This window comes from Pteropus medius, unplaced genomic scaffold (assembly GCF_902729225.1).
Source record: "Pteropus medius unplaced genomic scaffold, Ma_sr-lr_union100, whole genome shotgun sequence".
Lineage (NCBI taxonomy): Eukaryota > Metazoa > Chordata > Mammalia > Chiroptera > Pteropodidae > Pteropus > Pteropus medius.
Window position 1 is genome coordinate 3,839,589 of NW_024353517.1, and position 22,264 is coordinate 3,861,852.

The 22,264-nt window shown below is 39.5% G+C and overlaps 1 protein-coding gene across 1 annotated transcript in view; it reads right to left on the reverse strand.

Annotated features, from left to right (window-relative positions):
* Positions 1 to 11,566: 11,566 nt before the first annotated feature.
* ETV5 (ETS variant transcription factor 5) overlaps positions 11,567 to 22,264 on the reverse strand; it is a 53,902-nt gene continuing 43,204 nt past the window's right edge. The window contains exons 10-13 of the mRNA XM_039850524.1: positions 21,509 to 21,577; positions 21,204 to 21,373; positions 16,757 to 16,858; positions 11,567 to 14,106 (exon numbers count right to left, since the gene is read on the reverse strand). Of these exons, the coding sequence (XP_039706458.1) occupies positions 13,885 to 14,106; positions 16,757 to 16,858; positions 21,204 to 21,373; positions 21,509 to 21,577 (563 nt within the window). The 3' untranslated portion in view covers positions 11,567 to 13,884. The remainder of the gene's footprint in view (positions 14,107 to 16,756; positions 16,859 to 21,203; positions 21,374 to 21,508; positions 21,578 to 22,264) is intronic.

Below are 22,264 nucleotides of genomic sequence, written 5' to 3' on the forward strand. Positions count from 1 at the left end.
ATATATATATATATATATATATATATATATATATATAGAGAGAGAGAGAGAGAGAGAGAGAGAGATGTAGTTTTCACGTGCTGTCAAAAGACCCCCTAACTAAAAAAAAATTCATTGACTTGAAATATTTTTATTATATGAAAAATATTGATATGAACTTATTCCTCTAATCTATTAATCTTTTCCATTGATCTATTTATCTATTCTAAGTGTCATAGAGAAACTTGGTTTTCAGATGTCTTTTGTTTAGTTAGCTCAATGTTTAAAAACATTTTAAATTTGAGTGTTGCTGTGAGTGTAGCTGATAACACTTCTTAGCTGCACCCTTCTTCAGAGAATTGCTGTTGCCCAAACAGGAGCCCTCCTACAAGAGAGGCTCTGACCCCTGACCACCCCAGACTCTGCCAATGACTTACTCACATGGGATAAAAAAGGCCAATCCTCTTTTTTCAAGTGGGACTGTGTTCTAGCTGTCACTCACCTATGAGCAGCCTCTCTAACAACTGAAGTAATGCAGATTATGGGTGTTGATTTTTTGAAAAGTATATCTGCAAAGTTTTCTGGATCAATTTACCTTTAAAGATATACCAGAAAATTAACATTGGGTAACCAACCACCAGTGGGTATGCTTATTTATTCAGGCAAAATCATCAGACAATGATAAAACTATTGGGTGAAATTTAGTGGGAGAACAGCTTACTTATTAATTATGCAGAGGAAAAGAACATTTATAATAAAAAAAACTGACATTGCCACTTTAACCAGGTGACCAAACTCAGCATCAGTCATATTGGGCAAGCTGACATCATGTGCCCCTTGAAGTGATATAAGAGGTAGTACACAATAACACAAGTCATATTCCTGCTCCAGATGTTTAACCTGAATCCAGTCATGAGAAATTATCATACAAATCCAGCTTGTGAGACATCCTACTAGACCGTAGGTTCAGAGAATGTCCTTGCACTTAGGACTTTGCACTCTATATACTTTTCATTAAAGATTATATAAATAGATAGGATAGATGGATTTAAGTGAAATGTTCATATGTGTTCATTATATTATTCTTTCGACTTTTCATAGATCTGAAAATGAAATAAACTATCCTTCATACAAGCACACAAAATATATGCAACATAAAAATCTCACATGCCTTCGAATTTGTGCATTGTTCAAAAAATAGTTGAAACCTATTTTGTCCAAATCATATTGTGAAATGTTCATTACAATTATATTCAATACTCGTCTTATTTCAGCTTATAATAAGATTTTCCAGTTCTTATTAACAAAAAAGGAAATCATATGCTAGCTTCCGAACCAATTAGTTTTAGCAGTATATACTTTTCTTTTTCATTAAATACATGGGAAATTTAATCATAATTTCTAATGAAATTAATGGAGCTATTCTGGCCTTTAAAATATATTATCCCCAAAAGCTTTCCACCAGAGCTCAATACCCACATGGACACATTTACTGAAGAAGCATCTTGCCTTCAGTAATACTCATCGCATTAATAATAATTGATAACTTTAGCCACACAACACGCTGTATAAAATAATGAAGACTACCATTATTATCTTATTTTGGTAACTCGCATATGATTAATTATATTAGATCTGCATCAGTCTGATTTTGACCTGACTGCTTTTAGTAATCTTTCTTACATTATATGCTACAAAATGTATCGTTCCAAGTTTTTTATATTGTTCTTTAAAATTTATGCTAAAATATTTATTTGAATTGAAAAATAACATCAGACTCTTTCTGACAGAATGTAAGTGGTAATATGATTAGGCTGACTGGTTCGACCATGAGGCCCAGCTATGCCAAAAACCTGTTCTAAAACAATTTTCGGAATGTTTATTCTTAAGTGATCTAAATGGAAACTATGATGTTTTGATAAAATAGAATTAAAGCATGTGATAAAGCAAAGGCATTTTAACAGAAATTCTGAGTGATGTGGCGGACAGAGTCTCAGGTGGCCCTGATGATCCCTGCTTCCTGGTATTCTCACCTTTGTGTCATTCCCTCCCTTTGAGTGTTGTTGGGACCTAAGACTTGCTTCTAACTAAGAGAATATGGCAAAGATGATGGGGTGTCTGTAATTATGTTAATATGATTAAATTACATAAGATCGTAGCACTAGTTTTGTGAGGGACTCTTTCCCTTGCTGGCTTGGAAGGAGCAAGTGGCCATACTGGGAAGACCTCAATGTGTCATGTAGCTGAGTAGGCCTCCAGCTGGCAGACAGCAAAGAACTGAATGCTGCCAACAGCCACGTGAAGTTTGAAGTGAATCCTGTCCCAGATGTGCCCTAGATGAGACTGCTGTCCCAGTTGACACCTTGATTGCAGACTTGTGAGACCCTGAAGTAGAAGAGACAGTTAAGTCATGCCCAGACTCCTGACCACAGAAATTAGGAGAAAATAAATGTGTGTTGTTTGAAGCCACTAAGTTTACACACTAATATATAATGAATACAAGTGGTGAAGATGTATTGAAATTAGTATTTTTATGTTTGAATGCTCTTGGAAACTATCAGATTATACATAAATCCAGGCAAAAGAATTACAGCAGTGGATCTCAAATCTGAGCATCAGAACCACCTAGAAGGCTGCTTGGTAAAATACAGATTGCTGGTCTCATCTCAGAGTTTCTGATTCAGTGGGTCTAGGGTGGGGTCTGAGAATTTTCTTTTCTAACAAGTTACTAAATGATACTGATGGAGCTTGCCTGGAATCCACACTTTAAGAACTATTGATGTAGAGTCATTTGGTAGCTAAGACTTGCTAAAATCTTTTGATATAATTCTGAGAAATTGAGAAAATGGTTAGATTCTAGTGACTGATAACTTCTTTTGTATGTGAAATCGTTTCCAAAATTTTTTTGCCCAACAAAATTGAAGGAGGAGCTAATAGAGTTATTCATTGATAAATCATTTAAAATTATTTCTAATGAAAAATTAATTTGTGAATTTTGGCAGATGCTCGCCAACATGTGGTGAATCAGGGACCCAGGCTTCTCTCATCGTGTGCCTCCACTACCCCTCAGGGTCTCATCGTCACCTACATCCAACTGGAAGAGCACATGGAGGAGGCACACCTGCTTTCTTAATAGCCCTAGCAGAAATATCACACATTTCTGCTTAGAGAGAACTAAGTCACATGACCACTGTGTCTATTTGGGTACAATCAGCAAAGAGAAACCACAAATTAATTTGAATAGGAAAAGTTTAATTATGAAGAATTATTAACCATAATAGGAGATTAGAATAACAAGGAATTGGCAGTTCAGAAGTAAAGAAATAGCAAATGTAAAGAACGGATATTGCGCTTAGGTATGAGATAGAGTGCCCAAGGAAGAGTCTCTGCTTTCTCCCCTAACCCTGTCAGGGCTAAGATTCAGACTTCATGGAGGAGCGTATTTGAGGCTCCCCAAGATCATCCTCAGGTTCACTGATTTGTGAAGACTCACAGAACTCAGAAAAGCTGTTATACTCAGGGTTATGGTTTATTACAGTGAAAGGATAGAGAATAAAATCAGCAAAGCAAAAAGGCACATGGGGCAGAGTCCAGGAGAGACCAATTGCAAGCTTCTAGTTGTCTTCTCCCAGTAGAGTCATATGGACAGCATTTAATTCTCCCAGCAATGATGTGTGAAGAAAACTTTCATGAAGTATCACCAGCTAGGGAAATCCACTTAAACATAGGTGTCCAGGGTTTCCACTGAGGGTTGGTCCTGTAGGCATGGCTTACTGTCCACCCACGTGGCTGACCTTACTCATTCCCAGCCCCTCCAGAGGTCAACTGATACCATGTGGCCCAGGGCCCCCTACCATAAATCACATTGTTAGCATAAACTAACATAGTGTAGGCCCCGGGGCCTAGGTAAACAAAGACACTATTCTCAAGCAGGATATTCCACGGGCTTAGAAGTTATCCCCCAGGAGCCAGGCAAAGGCCACATTTTTTTTTTTTGGAATGTGCAAAGTTTGGACGATGTAATCCTGCTAAATTAATCCTTTACTGCACTAGAGGGCATAGCTATGGCTCACTGCAGGGCAGAGAAATACCTGGCTGGGGAACTTGCTGGAACTTTACCTCTTGGGTGCACAGCAAAGCTGCTCAAGGTACTTTGTTACAAAACTGCCTGAGAGGGTATGGTGCCAGAGAAGCTGCTGGCTGCCGGGCACCACAGTAGCTGGACCCTGGGGAAGCTTGTCACTTCAGGAGCCTGCACACAGGAAGTAAAACCCTTTTCTCCTTTGATATCACTCCAACGCTCTCTACTGACAAAGCTTCAGTGCCAAATAGCAAGGGAAAAATGTTTAAAGGGCCCAGATCCATTTCACAGAGCAGACAAACAGAGTCAATTTGAGCTGAGAAGCAATGTATTGATAACCAGCACAGCTACACTGCAAGGGATGCTGGGAAATATAGTCCAGTCACATCTGGCTACAATCTTATTACCAAGGGAGAAGAAGAAAAATGATTTTGGCTGACAACTAGCACTCTCTGTCACATGATATGTCTTAGCACTTACTTAAAATTGAAGTTAGGAATAAAACTGATGCTAAACCCTATCTCATTCTTGCAGTGAACTAATGGAAAAACCAATAACACTCCCATCCCAATGAGGTCATTGAGAGATTCATTTCTGACAAATTTTTACTTTTTATGTTTAATAATTATATATCAGATTTGGTCATATATTTATGTTGTTTTGATCCATTATGAACTAAGAATTATAATAATCACTTAATAAAGAATAATTTTTAACATGTAAAGTCTTATCATCAAAGGAAATTATTTAAAATAATTTGTTGTATACAAGTATGATAGGGTAAGATTAAAAAGTAGAATAAAGTCTTCCAAGAATAAAAATATATTGTATCAGGATAAAATTCTTTTGGGGGCATACATGGAAATAAGAATTCAAGGATAAAAAGAGTGAGATAAAAGCCTGTTAAAGAAGAGATTGTTTATATTGGTGGTAACTAATGGTGATAATTTAGTGATGGTGGTAATTAAATTGCCAGTATATATAAAATCCATTGTTAAATTGGAATAATTATATTTTAAAATGTCAGAATTTACAATAAATTAGAAGTTAAATTCTTTTTAACTTTTAAAAATATGATAGAAAATACTAAATGTCAATTTAAAATAGTGCTAAAGGATACCTAGCTTTTCAAAATTCTTTTGTAGGGTATGTAAGCAAAAATTGTGAAAATACGGATCTAATTCATTAAGGAAGGAATGGCATATAGATGTGGAATGCCCAGTGCAGACAAAAGTTGTGAGAACCAGGTAGTCTCTTACTGGTACAGGCACAAGTTAATAGTCTTTTTGGTGGCGTTTTGCAGTTCATATAAATAGTGTTAAAATGTTCCTGACCTTTGCCCAAATAATCCATCTTCCAGGACTTTATCTTGAAAGTCATAAATGACTAAGGATGCTTATCACTGTGTTTATTCGTTAAACTGATATTTCTTAATCACTTACTCTGTATTGGAGATAAAACAGTTAGCAAAAAAGATACGGTCCTGCTTTCGTGGAATTCACAGTCTATTGGGGAAAACAATCAACTAACTTTGCAAATAAGTGAATAATTAAGAATCGTTAGAAATGCTATGGGGGGAAAAAAAGAGGATGAGTGCTGAAAAAGAGCACTCGTATAATGGGAGACAAGATCGTATCTAGGAAGACCGGGAAATTGAAATTATTCACTTATTTGCAAGACTGATTAGTTGATTGTCTCCCCTGGAGTGGCTTTTAGTATTGAGGTTAAAGTACGTGTGGGGGTTGAGCTGGTTGGCGTTAGGGGCAGACTCAGAGGCAGTGTAACATTTCAGGTCCTGGGAACAGTTTGTATCAAGGCTGGAGCTGAGACTCCAGAAGAAGACAGGGGTGCTGGAACATATAACATAAAGGAGAGAATGGGGCAAGATAAAGCTGAAGAGATAGGCAAGGACTCACCTTGTAAGGCCAAGTTAAGAATTTTAATTTTATCCCAAGAAATGACTATAAATATTATTTAGAAGAATAATTAACATAAAACAAAATATATAGATTTTGGGTGTTCAGTTTGACAAATGTTGACAAACATACATGTAACAATCACCCAAAACAAGAGGTAAAACAGTTTTCACCCCAGAACCTTCCCTCTACTCCTTTCCAACAAATTCTTGGAGTACGACGTATGATATATCATATTCCTTTCCAACAAACCCATCCGCTGCTACCACTTTCTGATTTCTATCACCATAATTTGTTTCATTTTTATTGCTGAGTATTATTCACTTGTGTGGATACCACAACTTGTTTATATGATCTGTTGATGGACATTTGAGTTGTTTTTGGCGGTAACTGTGAATAAAACTTCTATAAATGTTCTTGCAGAGGTCTTTCTATGAACACATGTTTATATTTCTCCAGGATAAATACTTCAGATTGAAATTGCTGGATCATAAGAGTAGATGAATGTTTACCTTAATGAGGAACTGACAAACAGTTTTGCAAATTGGTTGTGCAATTTTACACTCCCCCAGCATCAATCCTTGCCAACATCTGGTATTGTTAATCTTTTTAATTTTAGATATTCCAGTGGGTATCATTGAAAAGTGGGAGAATGACTTGGGCTTAAAAAAATCACTCTGACTATGATACGGAGAAGGGGTTAGAGTGGATGTGGTGAGGCTTGCTAAGTGGTGATGGCAACGATGCAGGTGAGAGATGAGGGTGGATTGGTTATGGTGGTGATGGTGGAGATAGATTCAAGAGATATTTAGAAGGTGAAATTAATAGGAATTTGTTGCTAATTGGGAACATTAGAAAAGGTCCAAATTATTATTTTTTGTTTGTTTGATTTTGAGGGATGGAGATCACTTGGCTTGGTTTTGAATGTATATTTGTGGTGCCTTAATCTCCCACAAAGAGGACTGCTTAAATATATTATATTACATATGTACTTTGGAATAGCATGCAGTCAGGTATTGTAGGAGAATATTTCTTGATATGGAAAGATTTTCAAATATATTGTTTAAAAAATAAGTTGCAAAACAATGTACGATATATAATATGACTACATTTTTATACTTAAATAATAGGATACAGAAAAGCCTTCTGGAAGGATGTATAGTAAAATGTTAAATGTGATCTCTAGGTTGAGTTTTAAGAATAGTTTTAAATTTGGGCTTCTTTTTCTGTTTTTTTTTTTTTTAATTTTTTTTTTTTACAAAGAACACATACTAATTGTAATATGAAGTTATTTAAAAAACACTTAACATTTCAAAAAAAGAAATTTAAGAGCACAAAACAAGAATAGGGTCCCATGGGATGGGAAAGGTGGTGAGAATAGCATCTTAATGTCTCCTTCTTTATCCTTCTTTATACTCACCCTATACCTTCTGCACAGGATGCCTGGCAGGGATTCCTAGGCCTCTTTCAGATTTTGAGAGCCTGAGAACGGAAGGGCTAGTGAGAGAGGCTGGGCTCAAACCCAGGGTTTTGGAAGCATGGAACCTTCTGCAATCCCTGCCTCCAAGTAAGAGTAAACTCAAACCTCCTTTCGATTCTAGTAGTATTGACCAGTTCTATTATCCCTCCCTCTCCGTGGAAATTGTTTGTGCAAGTAATCCATGATCTCTGTGCTGCTAATTCAGTCCCAGTACTCACCCTACTTCACATATCAAAAGTGTCTGTCATAGTCAAGCTCTCCTTTCTCCAGGAAATACCCTCCTGGTTGTCCCTATTTTACTAACCACTCTTTAATCTCTGATGGTTCTTTTCATCCCCCAACCACTTAATCTTGGAATGTGCCAGGACTCAGTCCTGGGAACTTTGAAAGAAGTCTATACTTATTTCCTTAGTAATCTCATCCAGTCTCAGCTTTAAATACTCTTTCACACTGATGACTCCTAATTTCTATCTCCAGCCTGGATCTCTCCCCTGAACTCCAGACTGTATATCCAAGTTGACATTCCCATTTGGAGTTACAATAGCCATCGTGAAGTTAATATGTGCAAAAGAGAATACCTGTTCTTTCTCAACTCATACCCCCAATTTTTCCTCCTCAATTTTTTCTGTCTCAGTAATGGCGAGTTCAATGCTTTCCATGTGCAGCTCAAAAATCTTGGAGCCATAACTCACTCCTTTCTTTCTCTCTACACATCCAAAACCTGTTGGCTCACCTTAAAAATATATTCAGATCTCCTTACGACCTCCTTATGCTTTGGTCCAAGCCACCATCCCACCTTATCAAGATTACAGCAGTAGCCTACTACTTGGTCTTGCTTCCTTCCTTGATCCCTTACAATCTATTTTCAACTCAGCAACCAGAGTAATCTTTTAAAGTTTAAATCAGATTATGTCACCTCTCTGCTCGAAACCTCTAACAGATAAACATTAACAGGGTAAATGCCAAAGTTCTTAAAAAGCCTACAGGGCCTTAGATGATACAACCCAAGTTACTTTCTTTCTCTTACTGTGCACTGTCTCACTCCCTCTGATCCTACAGTGCAGGCCTTGCTATTCCATAAATATTCCAGGCATGTCCCAAGTTTTGGGGTCTTGTACTTGTTCTTTCCTCTGCCTACATGCTTTTCCTTCAGATATTTATTTCATTTTTCAAGTTTTTGCTCAACTGTGAGGTCTTCCCTGACCTCCCTATTTAAAATTGCACCTTCAACATTCACTATTTCCCTTCCCTACTTTTTCTCCATAGTACTTAATGCCATCTAATGAATATTATTTGTTTTTTTTGCCCTTCCCCAGATGCAAGATCCTTGAGAGCAGAAATTTATTATCTTTTCCCCTTCCATTAAACCTAGAGCAATAACTGGCATAGAATAGGCATTATTTATTGGATGAGCAATACTCAGTACATTATAACTTGTATTCTAGTTTTGTGTAGACAAATGTTTCTCCAACTATCCTGAGAGCTATTTAAGGGGAAGGGGAGTTTCACTGTGATCCCTTCCTCCAAAGTATCTATCGCAGTATCTTAAACTCAATAAATTTTTGACATGTTTAATGGAAGATTGGATGCAAAGAATCACTCATCTTAGTAAGGAAACAAGCATCCAGGAGAACCCTGCTAATGCTAAAGGGAAGCGTAGCAAACACCATGCCTGATCCATGTTCCATCAGCATCTGCCAATAGTTCCCAGCACACTGATATACCTGCACCTACTCTCTTCTCTTCCTGGTAAGAAATACATTGAAGAGTTAACATTCCTGGGAATAACTCTCAACTAGTAGGAGCAGGAGCTGGTGGGTAGATGCCCTAGCCTCTTCAGCCTCTAGCCAATGTGGTCAGAATAAGATGTCAGTGGTATTTAAGTAGAAGCTAGTATGAGTTTGTGAGTAGCGCATTTAAACATTTAAGAGGTCATGAACAGGGCTTTATTTGAAAATGCCATCTTAAATCAGTTATACCCAGCATCAGCAGTGCCTGGCATCTAGTAGGTGCTCAGTGGATGCTTGGGAAATGAACAAACATATACCTTTAATGGTGGGACTGAGCAGTCTTCAGAGATTGCTTGAAGATGAAAATGAGGTTTTTAACTGCTAAACTTGAGCGCACGCACACTCACACACTTTGAATTTCTAAGGAACGCTTTTTCCCTTACCTAAGAGAACTGGGAAGTAGCAGTTCATCGGTGTCCTCGTGGACACAGGCACTTAGGCCAGGATGGCCACATGAAATCTGGTTAATCCAGTCAATCCCGGAGCTGGGGCCAGAACCCCAGTGTCCTGCCTCCCAGTGCCTAGTCCTCTTTCCACAGTAGCCGCTGTGACCATTCCAAGAAAGTAATTTTGGGGACTAACAACGGTATTTTCAGATTCACTTTCAACAAAGTGTTACCATTTAAGAAAGCCTGCCAAAAAGATAATGGGGATCAAAAAGTGCTCTGTAAACTGTAAAGTGCTATCCAAAGGTTAGCTATATTGAGGTTCACTGCCAAGGTCAACAAACCTAAGCCTGGGCATAGAGCCAGCTCTTAAATTGGAGGAACTAAGGAAAGGCTGGTCATTCAAGGGACTCCTTCTTAATGGGACACCAGTATATTTTCTGGGATCAAATAAGTGTTAGAACTGATGATTTTTTGTCCTATTTTCCTTGTGCTTGTTTCTGAGACCACACACACGAGCTCCAGCCACCCACCTGTACCACCGGGCAGTGGACTGTCTGTCCAAGGTTTCCAACCGACTGGAAACACGAGTGTTTTTCTTCCACATTCATTTACATTTGTCCCAGCTGCATCAGAATTTAGATTCTGCACATACTCTGGCTCTCAAAAGCACATTCTTTTGCCCTCACACTACCTCTTTGTTATTGAACAACTGAATAAGCATTGTTTCCCCGGCTTGGCTTGTGAAAAAGGAACTCGATGAAGAGTAAACTTCACATTTTCTAGGCTTCCTTATCCTAGCACCCCGCACTAGAAGGGCGGCCCAGTGTTTGGTGACCTCCAGCATTAGGTTAACGATCTGGGTCTGGGCCCAGGCTGGATAATGAGCCTGTGAATAATGGGGCGCCGATTGTCAAGGCCTTATCGTGGTGAAGCTGAGAGGCAGAGCTCGCTTTGTCCTGGGCTCGCCTACCTTCTCCCTGAGCATCTTAATCTGTCCAAGCTAATGGTTTTGTGTGTCAGATATTCATTCCTCCCAAGCTCCCATTCAAGCGGCTGTGCACCGTTTCAGTCTCAGATGTTTCTACACTTAAGGGCTTGTAAAACAGTCAACGAAAGATAGTAGATAAACTTACAGAAAGCCTTCTGTTATAGGCTTGAAAAAAAAGCTCTATTTCTCTACTGTAATAGGAGTCCTGAAAAGCCCAAGTTAAGGTGCAGAAAAAGACTGAAATAAGAACACTGAAAGGCACAATACTGCACACAACCCTGCAAACTTTATTTTCTTCCACACTTTTCCCAAGTGGATACATACCCATGAGAAAGACAAATTTGGAAGATTTTTACTGCTGCATGGTTAGAAAAAATAAAACAGGCAAGTCCTTCCTACGTGTTTCCTGTTGTTTTTAAGGGACAAACTATTAGTAAACTTTTTTTGACTTAAGATCAAAACTGGTTGGGGGGAAATTAAGAAGTAAATGGTCTTAAATTCTTACTAGTTTCCCAAGTATCCATCTAAGAGGTTGAGCTAGAATCATTCTGGAACTCCAAGTTCTAGCCTAGGTAGTAATCTTTTCACACAACCCAGGGCCCAAACATGAGCTATCTCTTAAAAGACAGTCACTAAGTGGCGAGTAGGTGGGCTCGAGGGGATGGGGTGGTCTCAGCTCATCACTGGCTAGAGAGAGGACCTCTTACCTCCTACTCTTTTGGAACAAATTTCCAGCCAGAGTTTAAGAGACGAGGCTAAAGAGCAGCTGTGAACTTCTATTCTCCAGTAACAGTTCCCTAACTACGCTCAACTCCATGTCCACTGGTAAGGCTCAACAGCTAAGAGACAGCAAAAGAGGGAGCGAGGGAGAGAGAAAGGTGCTTCTGTTTCCTTTAAAATTAGATCGCTGAGGGCAAGAAAGAGGCGGGTTTCAGACCCCTGGTAAACTGAAAGCAAACTTCTTTATTGTACACAGTACAGAATAAACGCAGCTTGGCAGGATGCACACGGCCCTGCGCAGGGGAAAGTATTTCAAATCGACTGGCAGGTTAAAGCCTTTCTGCACTGTAGACTTTCCACACTCTGGAAAAGAAGCAAAACAAAACAAAAAAAAACCAAAACCATCCGGGAGGTGCATGAGTCCAATGGGAATGCAACCGTGATGCCGCCATCCTATGTCCCATGACAGCACAGCCATGTCGTTACAGCAGGGAGGGGGAGCTCAGGCTACAGAGGATTATTTTCATTCTTGCTAAAATAGCATAAATCCATTAAAAAAAAAAAAACAAACCCAAAAAACAAAAACAAAAATCCCCAAAACCCAAACTAGGATAAGTAAAGAAAGGAAAAACAAATCCTATACAGCATTTACAACAAATAAATCTCTAGCCAGCTGGGGATAAAATATGCATCTATATATAGACTATGTGTAGGTTAGAAAGCTATAAATATGGTTTGAAAAGAGTCCTTTGATTAGAGTACAATGCTAATTAAGGCCCAAGCTATAGGTTCAACACCTTTGTGGGCTAATTAGCTTCCAATAGAGGAAATCCTTGTATTTCCATAGCCATCAAATACACCCCTTATTTTAGTGAACCTTGTCACAAATGTGTGGCTGATCATAAGGGGGGCTGTTTGAGACTATGGAGCCCTCCATCAATAGAAAAACGATTCAAAGCACAAGTCTTGCTTTCACCGAGTCAGCACTGTCCTTCACATATGAGGACCAGCACAGTCATTCTTAACGTGCTAAGTGTCATGGGAGCGGAATGCTATCAACAGAGCAGGCAGCAAGGTGCTACACTTTCTGATAATATTTCCTCTACTCTGAACTCAACTTTCACATGGCTTTAGCTGGGTTGTTCAAAACCTTTTCAATATAATACAGCAATCAGATAAGCTTTTTTTTTTTTTTTTTTTTAATTGGCAGGAAACTAAAATGCTAGCACTGTTTTACCTGTTGGTATCATATGTAAGTCTCAAACCCTTGTGAATCATACGTAGGGTTTCAAGTCCAAGAAATAAAGAAAAAGGAAAACAAAACAAACTGATGAAATGAAAATTGTCATCAGTCATACCTAGGGAAGAATCCCCAGGGTTCCCACCAAGTGGCCAGGTTTCAAATGGACATGACATGTATTATGTACATTTGTTTTCCAGAGAGGGCATGTTAGAGACCATGGGGAACTATACAAATAAAGAGTCTAAGTGGTGTGTCCAGGCTGTCCTGCACACCTCAAAAATGTACAACTCAGGTGCAAACGTTCTGTCAGGCTGTCTGGTGCAGAAAGCACAAAGCAGGCAATAAAGTGGGCTTATATACGGCTACGGGGAAGCCCCGACAAAGCCCCGTTCAAGCTGCAACGTCTTCATAAGTCGGCACCACCCTGTCTAAGGGACACAGTGCAGTTACCAAAAGGTTTGTTTTTTTTTTGCTTTAAATACCAAAACTACAAAAATCAGTTTATAAACTGTTTTTCCAAAACAACCACCAAAACAAAACAATCCCCCTAATCAAAGCAAAACAAAATACTGTCAAAAGTGTTAATCACCCTTCTCCTAAAATTAAAGCCATCCACACACAGCCATGTGACTGGGAAGAGAAAGGGGGCTTGTTTTACTTGGTGACCACATGGCCAGAAGGTTCCCAAGAGTAGCAACGGTTTATTATTTAAGAACCATGGAGTGGGTGACAGCTGTTCTGACTCTCCCTGCTTCTTTCTAGGACAAGGGGAAACATTTCAGATGGAGCTAGATGAGCTCTCTGGATTTTAAGATATATTTTTAACCCTTCATGGTTTGAACCTCCCCAACTTGGCCTACCTACCGTCCAATGGGTTTGTGATTTCTTTTTCAATAAATTGTGCAAATCAGAGCCCTTCTATGTAAAGGCATTTAGTAGTCCATGATCAATGCAGATTGTCACACACTCTGTCCCGGTTTGTGGGTACTAACCTGAACAAGGTATTGCTTTGCATATGTTGTCCATGGGAAGGAGGCTCCATTGCAATCTCTTCCCAGAAACCTTGTCAGGATCAGAGCTGAGGCACCAGCATTTTGGTGGTTTTCTGGCCCTCCCTGTTCCCACTTCCCAGCCAAGGTATCTGCCTTTAAGGGTGCCAATCCAGAGACAGCTTGGGTTCTCCAGATAATACTCCAAGGGCAAGCTTTAGGAACAGCCAAAAACACAAACAAAACCACTGCCCTCGTTTGCCTGAATGGGAACTAACTCTAGGGTTTGGCGGCTCAGCACTCAGAAACTTAGTAAGCGAAGCCTTCGGCATAGGGGAGGCTGCTGCAGCGATCCATGTCCAGGAGGTAAGCAGGGTTGTCTTCAAAGTGGGTCAGTGGCAGGGTATCCTCCTCGTTGAGGTGGCACTCAGACTCTGCTTTCAGGAACGGACGCTGATTGTCAGGAAAGGCCATGGAGAAAAGGGCATCTGGGTCACAGACAAATTTGTAGACGTATCGCTCCCCAGCCACCTGTGACAGAAAAAACCACCTAATAAAGCCCAGCTGGAATGGGACATGGCGAGGACCAAGGGAAGAATAATGAGATATTTGTAAGTTACCAAGTTCTCAGGGAGCCAGGGACCAAAAGAGGCTCATTAGTAACTGATTATCCAGATCATTACCTGCCAAGTGTTTTCTTGACACCACAGCTCATCGATCGAGATATTTGAATTTCAAATTCATACTAGATAGGCTCTTTTAGAAGAAAATCCTCACTGTTTTATATTCACAGCTTAGAAAAAAACCGGTATGCCGAGGCTGGTATCTGGTGTTACGAGACGGTATAAGGATTTAAGGGTACAATGCCGAAGCCAGGACATGATTTCAGTTATCTCCAAAGCTGCGTCTTCAGAGTATAGCTGTTATTTTGAAGGGCTAGGAATTTGATCAGAGAGGCTATGTGGGAATTTTAAGTTTGTCTCAAAGCCAAATGGTATTGCTCTTGAATTACCTACAGTGTTAAGTTACTCATTCCATGGTTCTGTCACACCAAGGAACTGGTAACTACCTTATATGGATTTTATCCACTTATAATATATTAGCACTCAAAAGCCTTGATTATCCAAAGGCCTCATGATGTAGCTCATGAGCAGTCTAGGTCACGGGGACCCCATTTTCTGCTGTCTGTTTAGTATCAGTACGACAATACATACCACTGAAAATCAAACCCAACAATCAGCCTCACTCAGGTAGTGCAAAGAGGCAAGGAAAAGTGGCAGAAATTACTGATAAAATACATTTATTAGACTCAAAATTTAAAATGTTGAGTTTAATCCTGTCCTTCAGTCATTCTGTTGTGATTTTAAGATCTCTTCTTAATTGCTGAAATATGGCTTTACTTTCAAATCCTGGGTTTAAGAAGTCTGCTGCTACAGGGGCAGGTTGTGGAGGTAACGGTACAATTATGCTAATGGGACTTAAAGCTTATTTTATGGTGACACTTCTATGTCCAGCCACCAGAAGATGGGTGTCTGGAACTCAGACACTAGAAATCAGGGCCTGTGGATGTGACAATGGATGATTAGCACCTTTACCAAGCAAGTCTTAAGGGGGGCAGACACCTATGATCAACCATCCTTACTTAGTTTTTCTAAGCCACAGTTTTATACTAAATCTCTGGTTCTCCACCTCAAGAGTCAGTTCACATATGTGGAAGAGTGAGGAAGAGGGCCTAGTGGAAATAATACTAGATCAGAAGCCAGGAGTGGATAGTTTCCAGTCTTACTTCAGTCATTAACAAGTCTTAACCGCCATAAACCTCAATTTTTCCTTTCAAAAACTGGGAGTATGGGATTACAGCTTTTCTAAATCCCTTCCCACACTGGAATGCTTGCCATCACCTTTCATTCAGTTCTCATTTCCTCACATGTCATATGATAAATATAACAATAATTTCTATATACATATGAAATATTGTTTTAATTGTACATTTGAAACTTGACTTTATTAACCAACGTTGCCTCAATTATTTTAATTAATAAAATAATTCCTTACATCGGATAGCACATTATTTTTTTTCTGGAACATTTTCATGTATTTCACCCTGTGAGATTCGAGCAGGTATTACTATCTACATTTTTATTGGAAATATAGACTTTGGGAGGTGCAGTGATTTTCCTCAAAGTGTACAAATGGAAGTATCAGAATCGGAATCCACCCGAGCCTCATACTGGTGCCTTCTCATAGCTTTTCTCAGAAATAAATTTCTCTTCTACTTCCTTAGAAAACCTAGGAACTAGTCATAGGGACAACTCATCGCTATTACTTCAAGTTACTGTGTCTTGGTTGCATTCCCTCAGATTGGATCTGGAGTTGGGAAGAGTAAAGGAGTACTGGCTCTCTTTTGTAAATTTAGGATTCCACCTGATAATATTAACACTGAAAGGGAAGTGCGTGTTGGGCGAGGAGGAGGGAGAAATGAGAAGTGACTACTAATGGAGTCAGAGTTTCTTTTTGGGGTGATAAAAGGTTCTAAAATTGATTGTGGCGATGATTGCACAACTCTGTGAATATATTAAAATATTAAATTGTATCTTTTTTAAAAGGGAGAGGCAGTATAAAGGGTGACCACCGTCTTAGAGTATCTATTAACTCCGTGCCAAAAGCGAAATTAGATCCTCAATTCTGCTCCAAAGGAATTTACACTCCCATGCTGCATACTGACAAGTAATGGAGTTTCAGTTTCTACAGGTTCTGAAAGAGAAATAAGATTTTCTTATTCCTCTAACACTTATGAGTATTAAACCAACATAATTGAAGATCTAGGTATTTTAACAACTAAAAACTTCAATGAAGCTCTTGTGAAAGTGGAAGCCTTCAAGTCGATTCCTTCACATGCTGTTTTATAAATATAATAGTTGGCCTAAGTATCTGGACATTTTAAGTAAAGCCGAGGAGTCTAATTTTCTTATGGTGTGTTCTACACACAACCTCTGGTTTTCACTATATCTCATTTGACTCGTCTTACGTTATTTTTTCCAAGACTTTTTCCTACCACAGAATCACTTATGAGGCTAATATTTTCTCCATTCAGTCTGTACAAGCAGTCTTTTTACAGACGCCCTGGCCATTTTCTTTGAAAATGGCAAGAGTGGTCTAAGTGTCTCTCACAATTGCTCACCTTCTGCATGATGCCTTTTTCATAGTAATAGCGTAGAGAACGGCTGAGCTTGTCATAGTTCATGGCTGGCCGGTTCTTCTGGATGCCCCAACGCCGAGCAACCTGCAGAGGCAGGAAAACAATGGAAACTCATTCCCTGGGCCTAGCGTTTTTCTCCCAGTCCCAGGAGAGCCAGTTCTGTGACCTGACTGCTCTGGTCAATGCTCCATTTCCCTAACCTGGAAGAAAAAGCATTTAATTCCCTCAAGACTAAATGTTCAACAATGGTGATGATTCAGTTACAACTGCTAAGAGGTGAGACCGAGAGGTGGAAGAATTCTATACTGTAAGATTGCAGAGGGTTTGGCTAATGTCCCAGAGGAAGCAGGCTCTCCACTGTTTCTCCACATATGAATTATTGACCAATACCCATAGGCCATTAACATGTTGCCATTAAGTGCTATGGTTTCTGTAGCAGTCAATAAGGAATAATTAGGATGGTCATTCCTGAAACATTAGAAACACACTAGTGAGTTGCTAATGGGCCAGCAGAGCAAAAGTTCAATTCTAATAAGATTGGAGAGGGGCTGGGAGATGTTTACTTATTGCAGCTCACCCAGTAAGGGGGAATCAGATCACTTCAGCCTGCTACCATCTAATCCCCTGCTCCCGGCAGACTTGCAGAATGGACATTAAAACACGTAGCACCATTATCTACTTAATGAAAAATTAACAGCATTTCCCAAACAGTTCTGAAGTGCATTATACCCACCCAGTCCACCTGAGATGCAGTGATAGAGGGATGTAACTGGAGCTGTGGGCAAAGAAACCTTACAGCCAGAAAACTTCCTAGTAGAATTTACCCAATTATCAGGGCAGACAAGCAATTTCTGTTTTCAAGTATCTCAACAATCCAAATCCTACTTATAAGGATAACTGTCAAGGTAGGAGAAGAATAACCCTGGAAATGTGAGTCTTCTCAGAAGGTTTTAAATGTATGCAAACCAGGAATCATGTTTTGGACATTTGAGGTAAGTTTTGGAAACTTTTTTAAAAAACAAGAGAACTACATTCATTTGATCTTTAAACAAACAAATGTTAAACCTGTAATGGGAAGTAGGGAGACCGAAAGTGGAAAAGTGGATCATAAAATAGCATTTCACTTAAAGTACTTCTCTGAAGTATTTGGGCAGAATGAAAGATACGTCTGAATTCGGGATTCTAAAATGACCTTTAATCAATACCAGAAATGATATGATAAATAAAGAGGAATGCATCTGACCTAATTACATTAGGATAATTCAATAGTCATCATTACACTCTGCCCTGCAGGAAACCATGTAAAAGTTAAATTTCCATTCGTAAGCTTCATGTCCCAGTGGCACACACGATGTCCCTGGGTCTCCTCCTTTCTCCATACAGTACCTATTCAATTCTACTTGTGAAATAGCCAAAGGGCAAAATTAACCCAAAATTACATCCTGGTTAGAGAAGATAAACATTTTAAGCCAGTGGAAATATGGTATAAACAGAAACCTGCTAAACCAATATATGTCCCTCTACTCTGTTCAAAAGAAATGATGCTATGAAACTATACTTGAACCACTGTCAGCTACAAGTGATGTGGGGAACCTTAAAAGAAGCCCAGCCTCATTGTTTTACTATATTTAGTGGTGGAAAATAAATTCTTGAGTATTCTTTCATTTCAGCTACAACTTCTCTTTGCTGTCACTTGCTTAGGCTCAAGAGCTCACTGGAGAGAGGTTTTGTATTTGCACAGACTTCAAAGCAGCTGTGGTAGCCATAGTTACTGATTCATCCTCTTGGGCCACGGCCCTATGATTCAGTAGCCCTCACCAGGGCTGTTCCTTCTACAGGGATGCATAATGTGGCACAACTGCACAGCAGCTGGAAATTGGGGCGGCTCCATTTCTGGGGTGAGGAGAGCAGGCAATAGCTTGTTATCGGCTCTTTCTTCCTTTCATCTTTCCCAATCGTTACTTTGATAGCATGCATCTTGAGGACAGAGGCTGAAGGAGTTAAAAAATCCACATATCTTTTCATCCCTTTTCAAGAGCGAGCAGCCACAGCACAGGGAGCGGCTCTTTCTGCGGCCCATCCTTTTACAACTCCCTATGGCATCAGTTATCTGCCACATGTTCAACAAACAACCCTACCCCCCAAAATATTCATTAATGCAGATTCACACTTAAAATGGCTCCAGATTAAAGCCGAGTCAGTCATAATTGAGAGGGTGCTAAGCTGGATGACTATCAAAAGACATTTGATTAGGGGGCCTGCCAAAACGCAGTTCTAAAACCACAATTTCCATGCACAGTGTAATGGATATTATGGATAATTACCCAGAGTGCACTACTCAGCCACACAGCTGCCTACAATTACGTCCCAAACAGCTTCCTCCTCCACTTCACCCTTCAAGCTCCCCACATGACAACTTCTTACAGCTTTTCGAGGAGTTGGTATCTTCCTGACATTAACAAGAGAAGGGACCACAAGAAGTAGAGTGGGGAAAAATGTGACAAATGTTGCATGTCGCGAGGCTAAAGTGCACAGATGGAACAGAACCCGTGCTGGGTTAGGAGAACGGAACATTCAGAGTTCATGGAATGGATGGGGATTTCAAGGTGAGGTAGAAAGAAGTACTTCCTGAAGAAACGAACCTGTCCAATCAGCCGAGGGAACCCTCAAGGCCACCACAGACCTCTCACGTGACTTGGACGCTTGGTATTTATGAGCATTCTGGATTAATATTAGTTTCTTTATTAAGTAAGAAAGCAGGGGCCCTTTGCCATCTGTTCATCATTTTCTTTACCACTGGTAGGAGAGCAGAAGATTCAATAAGAGCTTTACAAAGGGTCATAACCAGGTTTATCTGTAGGTACAGCCTGTGCTTAGGCCTGAGGCAGTGGCAATAAAGTAATAAAAGCTCCTGTTTCTGAAACAGGATAAATCAATAAGGGCTGCTTACATGACAGATTTACATTCAAAAAGCTTCAGTGAGTCTAGGTGACATGCTTTTCTCAAGCCTCACATAAACCAGGCCATGTTATGAGGAAAAGAATGTGGGCAGATGGCTCTCCAGTATGGCTGGAAGCCTAAAACATAGCTCAATTTCTACATGACTTAGCCAAAAAGAACCCCTTAGAAAAACAGAGCGGTATCCAACTTTGGCTTTGAAGGTAGACCTAGTCTTAAGAGAAACTGTTTACGAGATGTTGACACATTTGTATTTTTGTGAATGATACAAAATAGGGTATATCTTCTTTTATAATTGCCCTTAGTGAAGCCTTCCTTATTCTCCGACCAGTCAAGAATCTCCATAAGTTTCCAATGCACATATTCTCCTTTTCTCATCTTAACTTACAGACCATTTTCTTCTTCCAAACCAAGTGCCAGGTTGTTACCTCCTGCTGTTAACCCTCAGGCCAACTCATCCCCTTGGTGTGCTAACATGAGCCCTGAAATAAATGAAACAAATCTAAAACTGTAGTTCTTGCTCAAATGTCTTCCAAGAAGAGTATTGTTTCCATTTTAATTACACATAACCCAAAGGTACCTTTTGCTCTGTTGGTTTAATATATAATGCCTAAATACATGCTACTAAAAGAAGCATATGTCAGATTTTCAGGCCTGTCATCTCTTTTCCATATAAATGTCTCTAGATTCTAAATCACACAGAGATTAAAAATCAGCCCCTTTGGAATATGTCAAACTGAGAGCCTGATTTAATTTACTTAGTTATGTGATAGTCAGGCAAAGGGCTCTATGATGTGTCTTCTCCACTGAAGAAATGGTACTGGTCCATAAGCCTGTCAATAGTTCTAGGCAAACAGAGAGTAAAAATGTTAACAAAGTTTCCTATTTCTATAAACAAAATAATGAAGGTTTATGTCATCTCTCAGCTTTTGAGATGGTATATAATATACTTTAAAAATATCTAAGCTCATAAGATTGACTAATCTCTAATAATTTTATTTCTTTAGGCGAGAGCCATTTGAAATATGCAGTGGAATAGTTGCGTCCTGTAATATATTACAAAGTGTCATACAAATATTCATGAAGCCTCAGATTTAGGCTATGACATATGAAGGCCGACACCAAAACAAGTTTATCACTGAAACAGCACTTGGAGAAGACTTTTCAAGAAGGAAAACAGACCCTACTTGGATGTAAGTTTTTATGGCCTCACTCCCCAGATTTTGCATAATTGTTACCAACACTTTTTATGTATTATTCTACAGTAGAGAACTCTGCCTGTCCACAAATTGTAAACTGTCCTTTAAATAGGAAGGGCAGGGCTAAGCCCATTGGGTAGGTCAGAATCTGAATGAGAAGGAAGAGCATATTTAACACAGTAAAAAACCTCAATGGTGAACTAAACGAACAAACATCATCATCATCAACAACAACCAATAAAAAATCATTCGAGTCAGCATTCAGTGCTTACCTCCTCGGGTTCTATCAGCTTGAACTCCATGCCTCGGCCTGTCCAGGCAATGAAGTGGGCATTGGCTGGGTCATCAAGAAGGGTAACCAGGAATTGCCACAGCTGAAGAGAACCTCGCCTCTGATAAGGGGGGCCCTCACGATACATGGTGGGTTCTTGTTTGACTTTGCCTGTTTAGGACAAAGATACATATATAATGCTTTAGTCTTAAGTTCCTCAGGTGACTTGGGCAGAAAAGACTGACAAAGGTGCTTTGAACATCTCCAATCCTACAGCTTAGCAACACACTGGATGGGGCTACTTACCTTCCAGCCTCTCAGGAACAACACAAGTGTCATCGAAGTACAACCGGGGATCTTTTTCATATGAAAAACCTGAAGGAGAATTGAAAAAGAATGACTATGTTGCTTAACAAATTCTTTGTTCTATTAAAACGCTGGATTTAAGAACTAAAATGGGATTTTTCCAGGTCCTAAGCCCTATTAACTGCTGTATCTATGCCAGACTAAATTCTGGGAGACTTCAAAAGGACTTAGGCGTTCATGTCCTAGTGTAATCACCCGAGCCTCAGGCGGAGCGGCATCGATTCCTGCTATTACAGCTAAGACTGCAGGGAAGCACTGAGTCACCAGTAAGTCCCTTCACATCTTGCTTATGAGGTCTGTATAGATCAGTGTTGCTGTGACTAAGCTTTTATATCTAAAAAGACATCTCATCTATTTCAGGTGCCCTAGCTGCGGGGATTTGGTTGATCTAGTATGTAGTCTTGTCATTTTCCTTTTAGTTAAAATATTAATTTTAACCTTTTTTATAACTTGTGCAGGCTGCCCACATACCACATTCAATTACGAAAGAGGTTGGAGGGAGAGAAGGCTAACATGGCAGACTTGGCCCTGTGGAGGACTGCAACAAGCAGTAAGTTTAATAGCAAGTTAGAGTTATTATCCCCAGATACAGTGGAAGGAATCTGAAGATACTTTCTAGCAATAAAACTTATTCATTGTATAGGTAACAAAAGAGAGGTCAAGAAAAGGGGAACTGACTTGTCCAACAATACATGT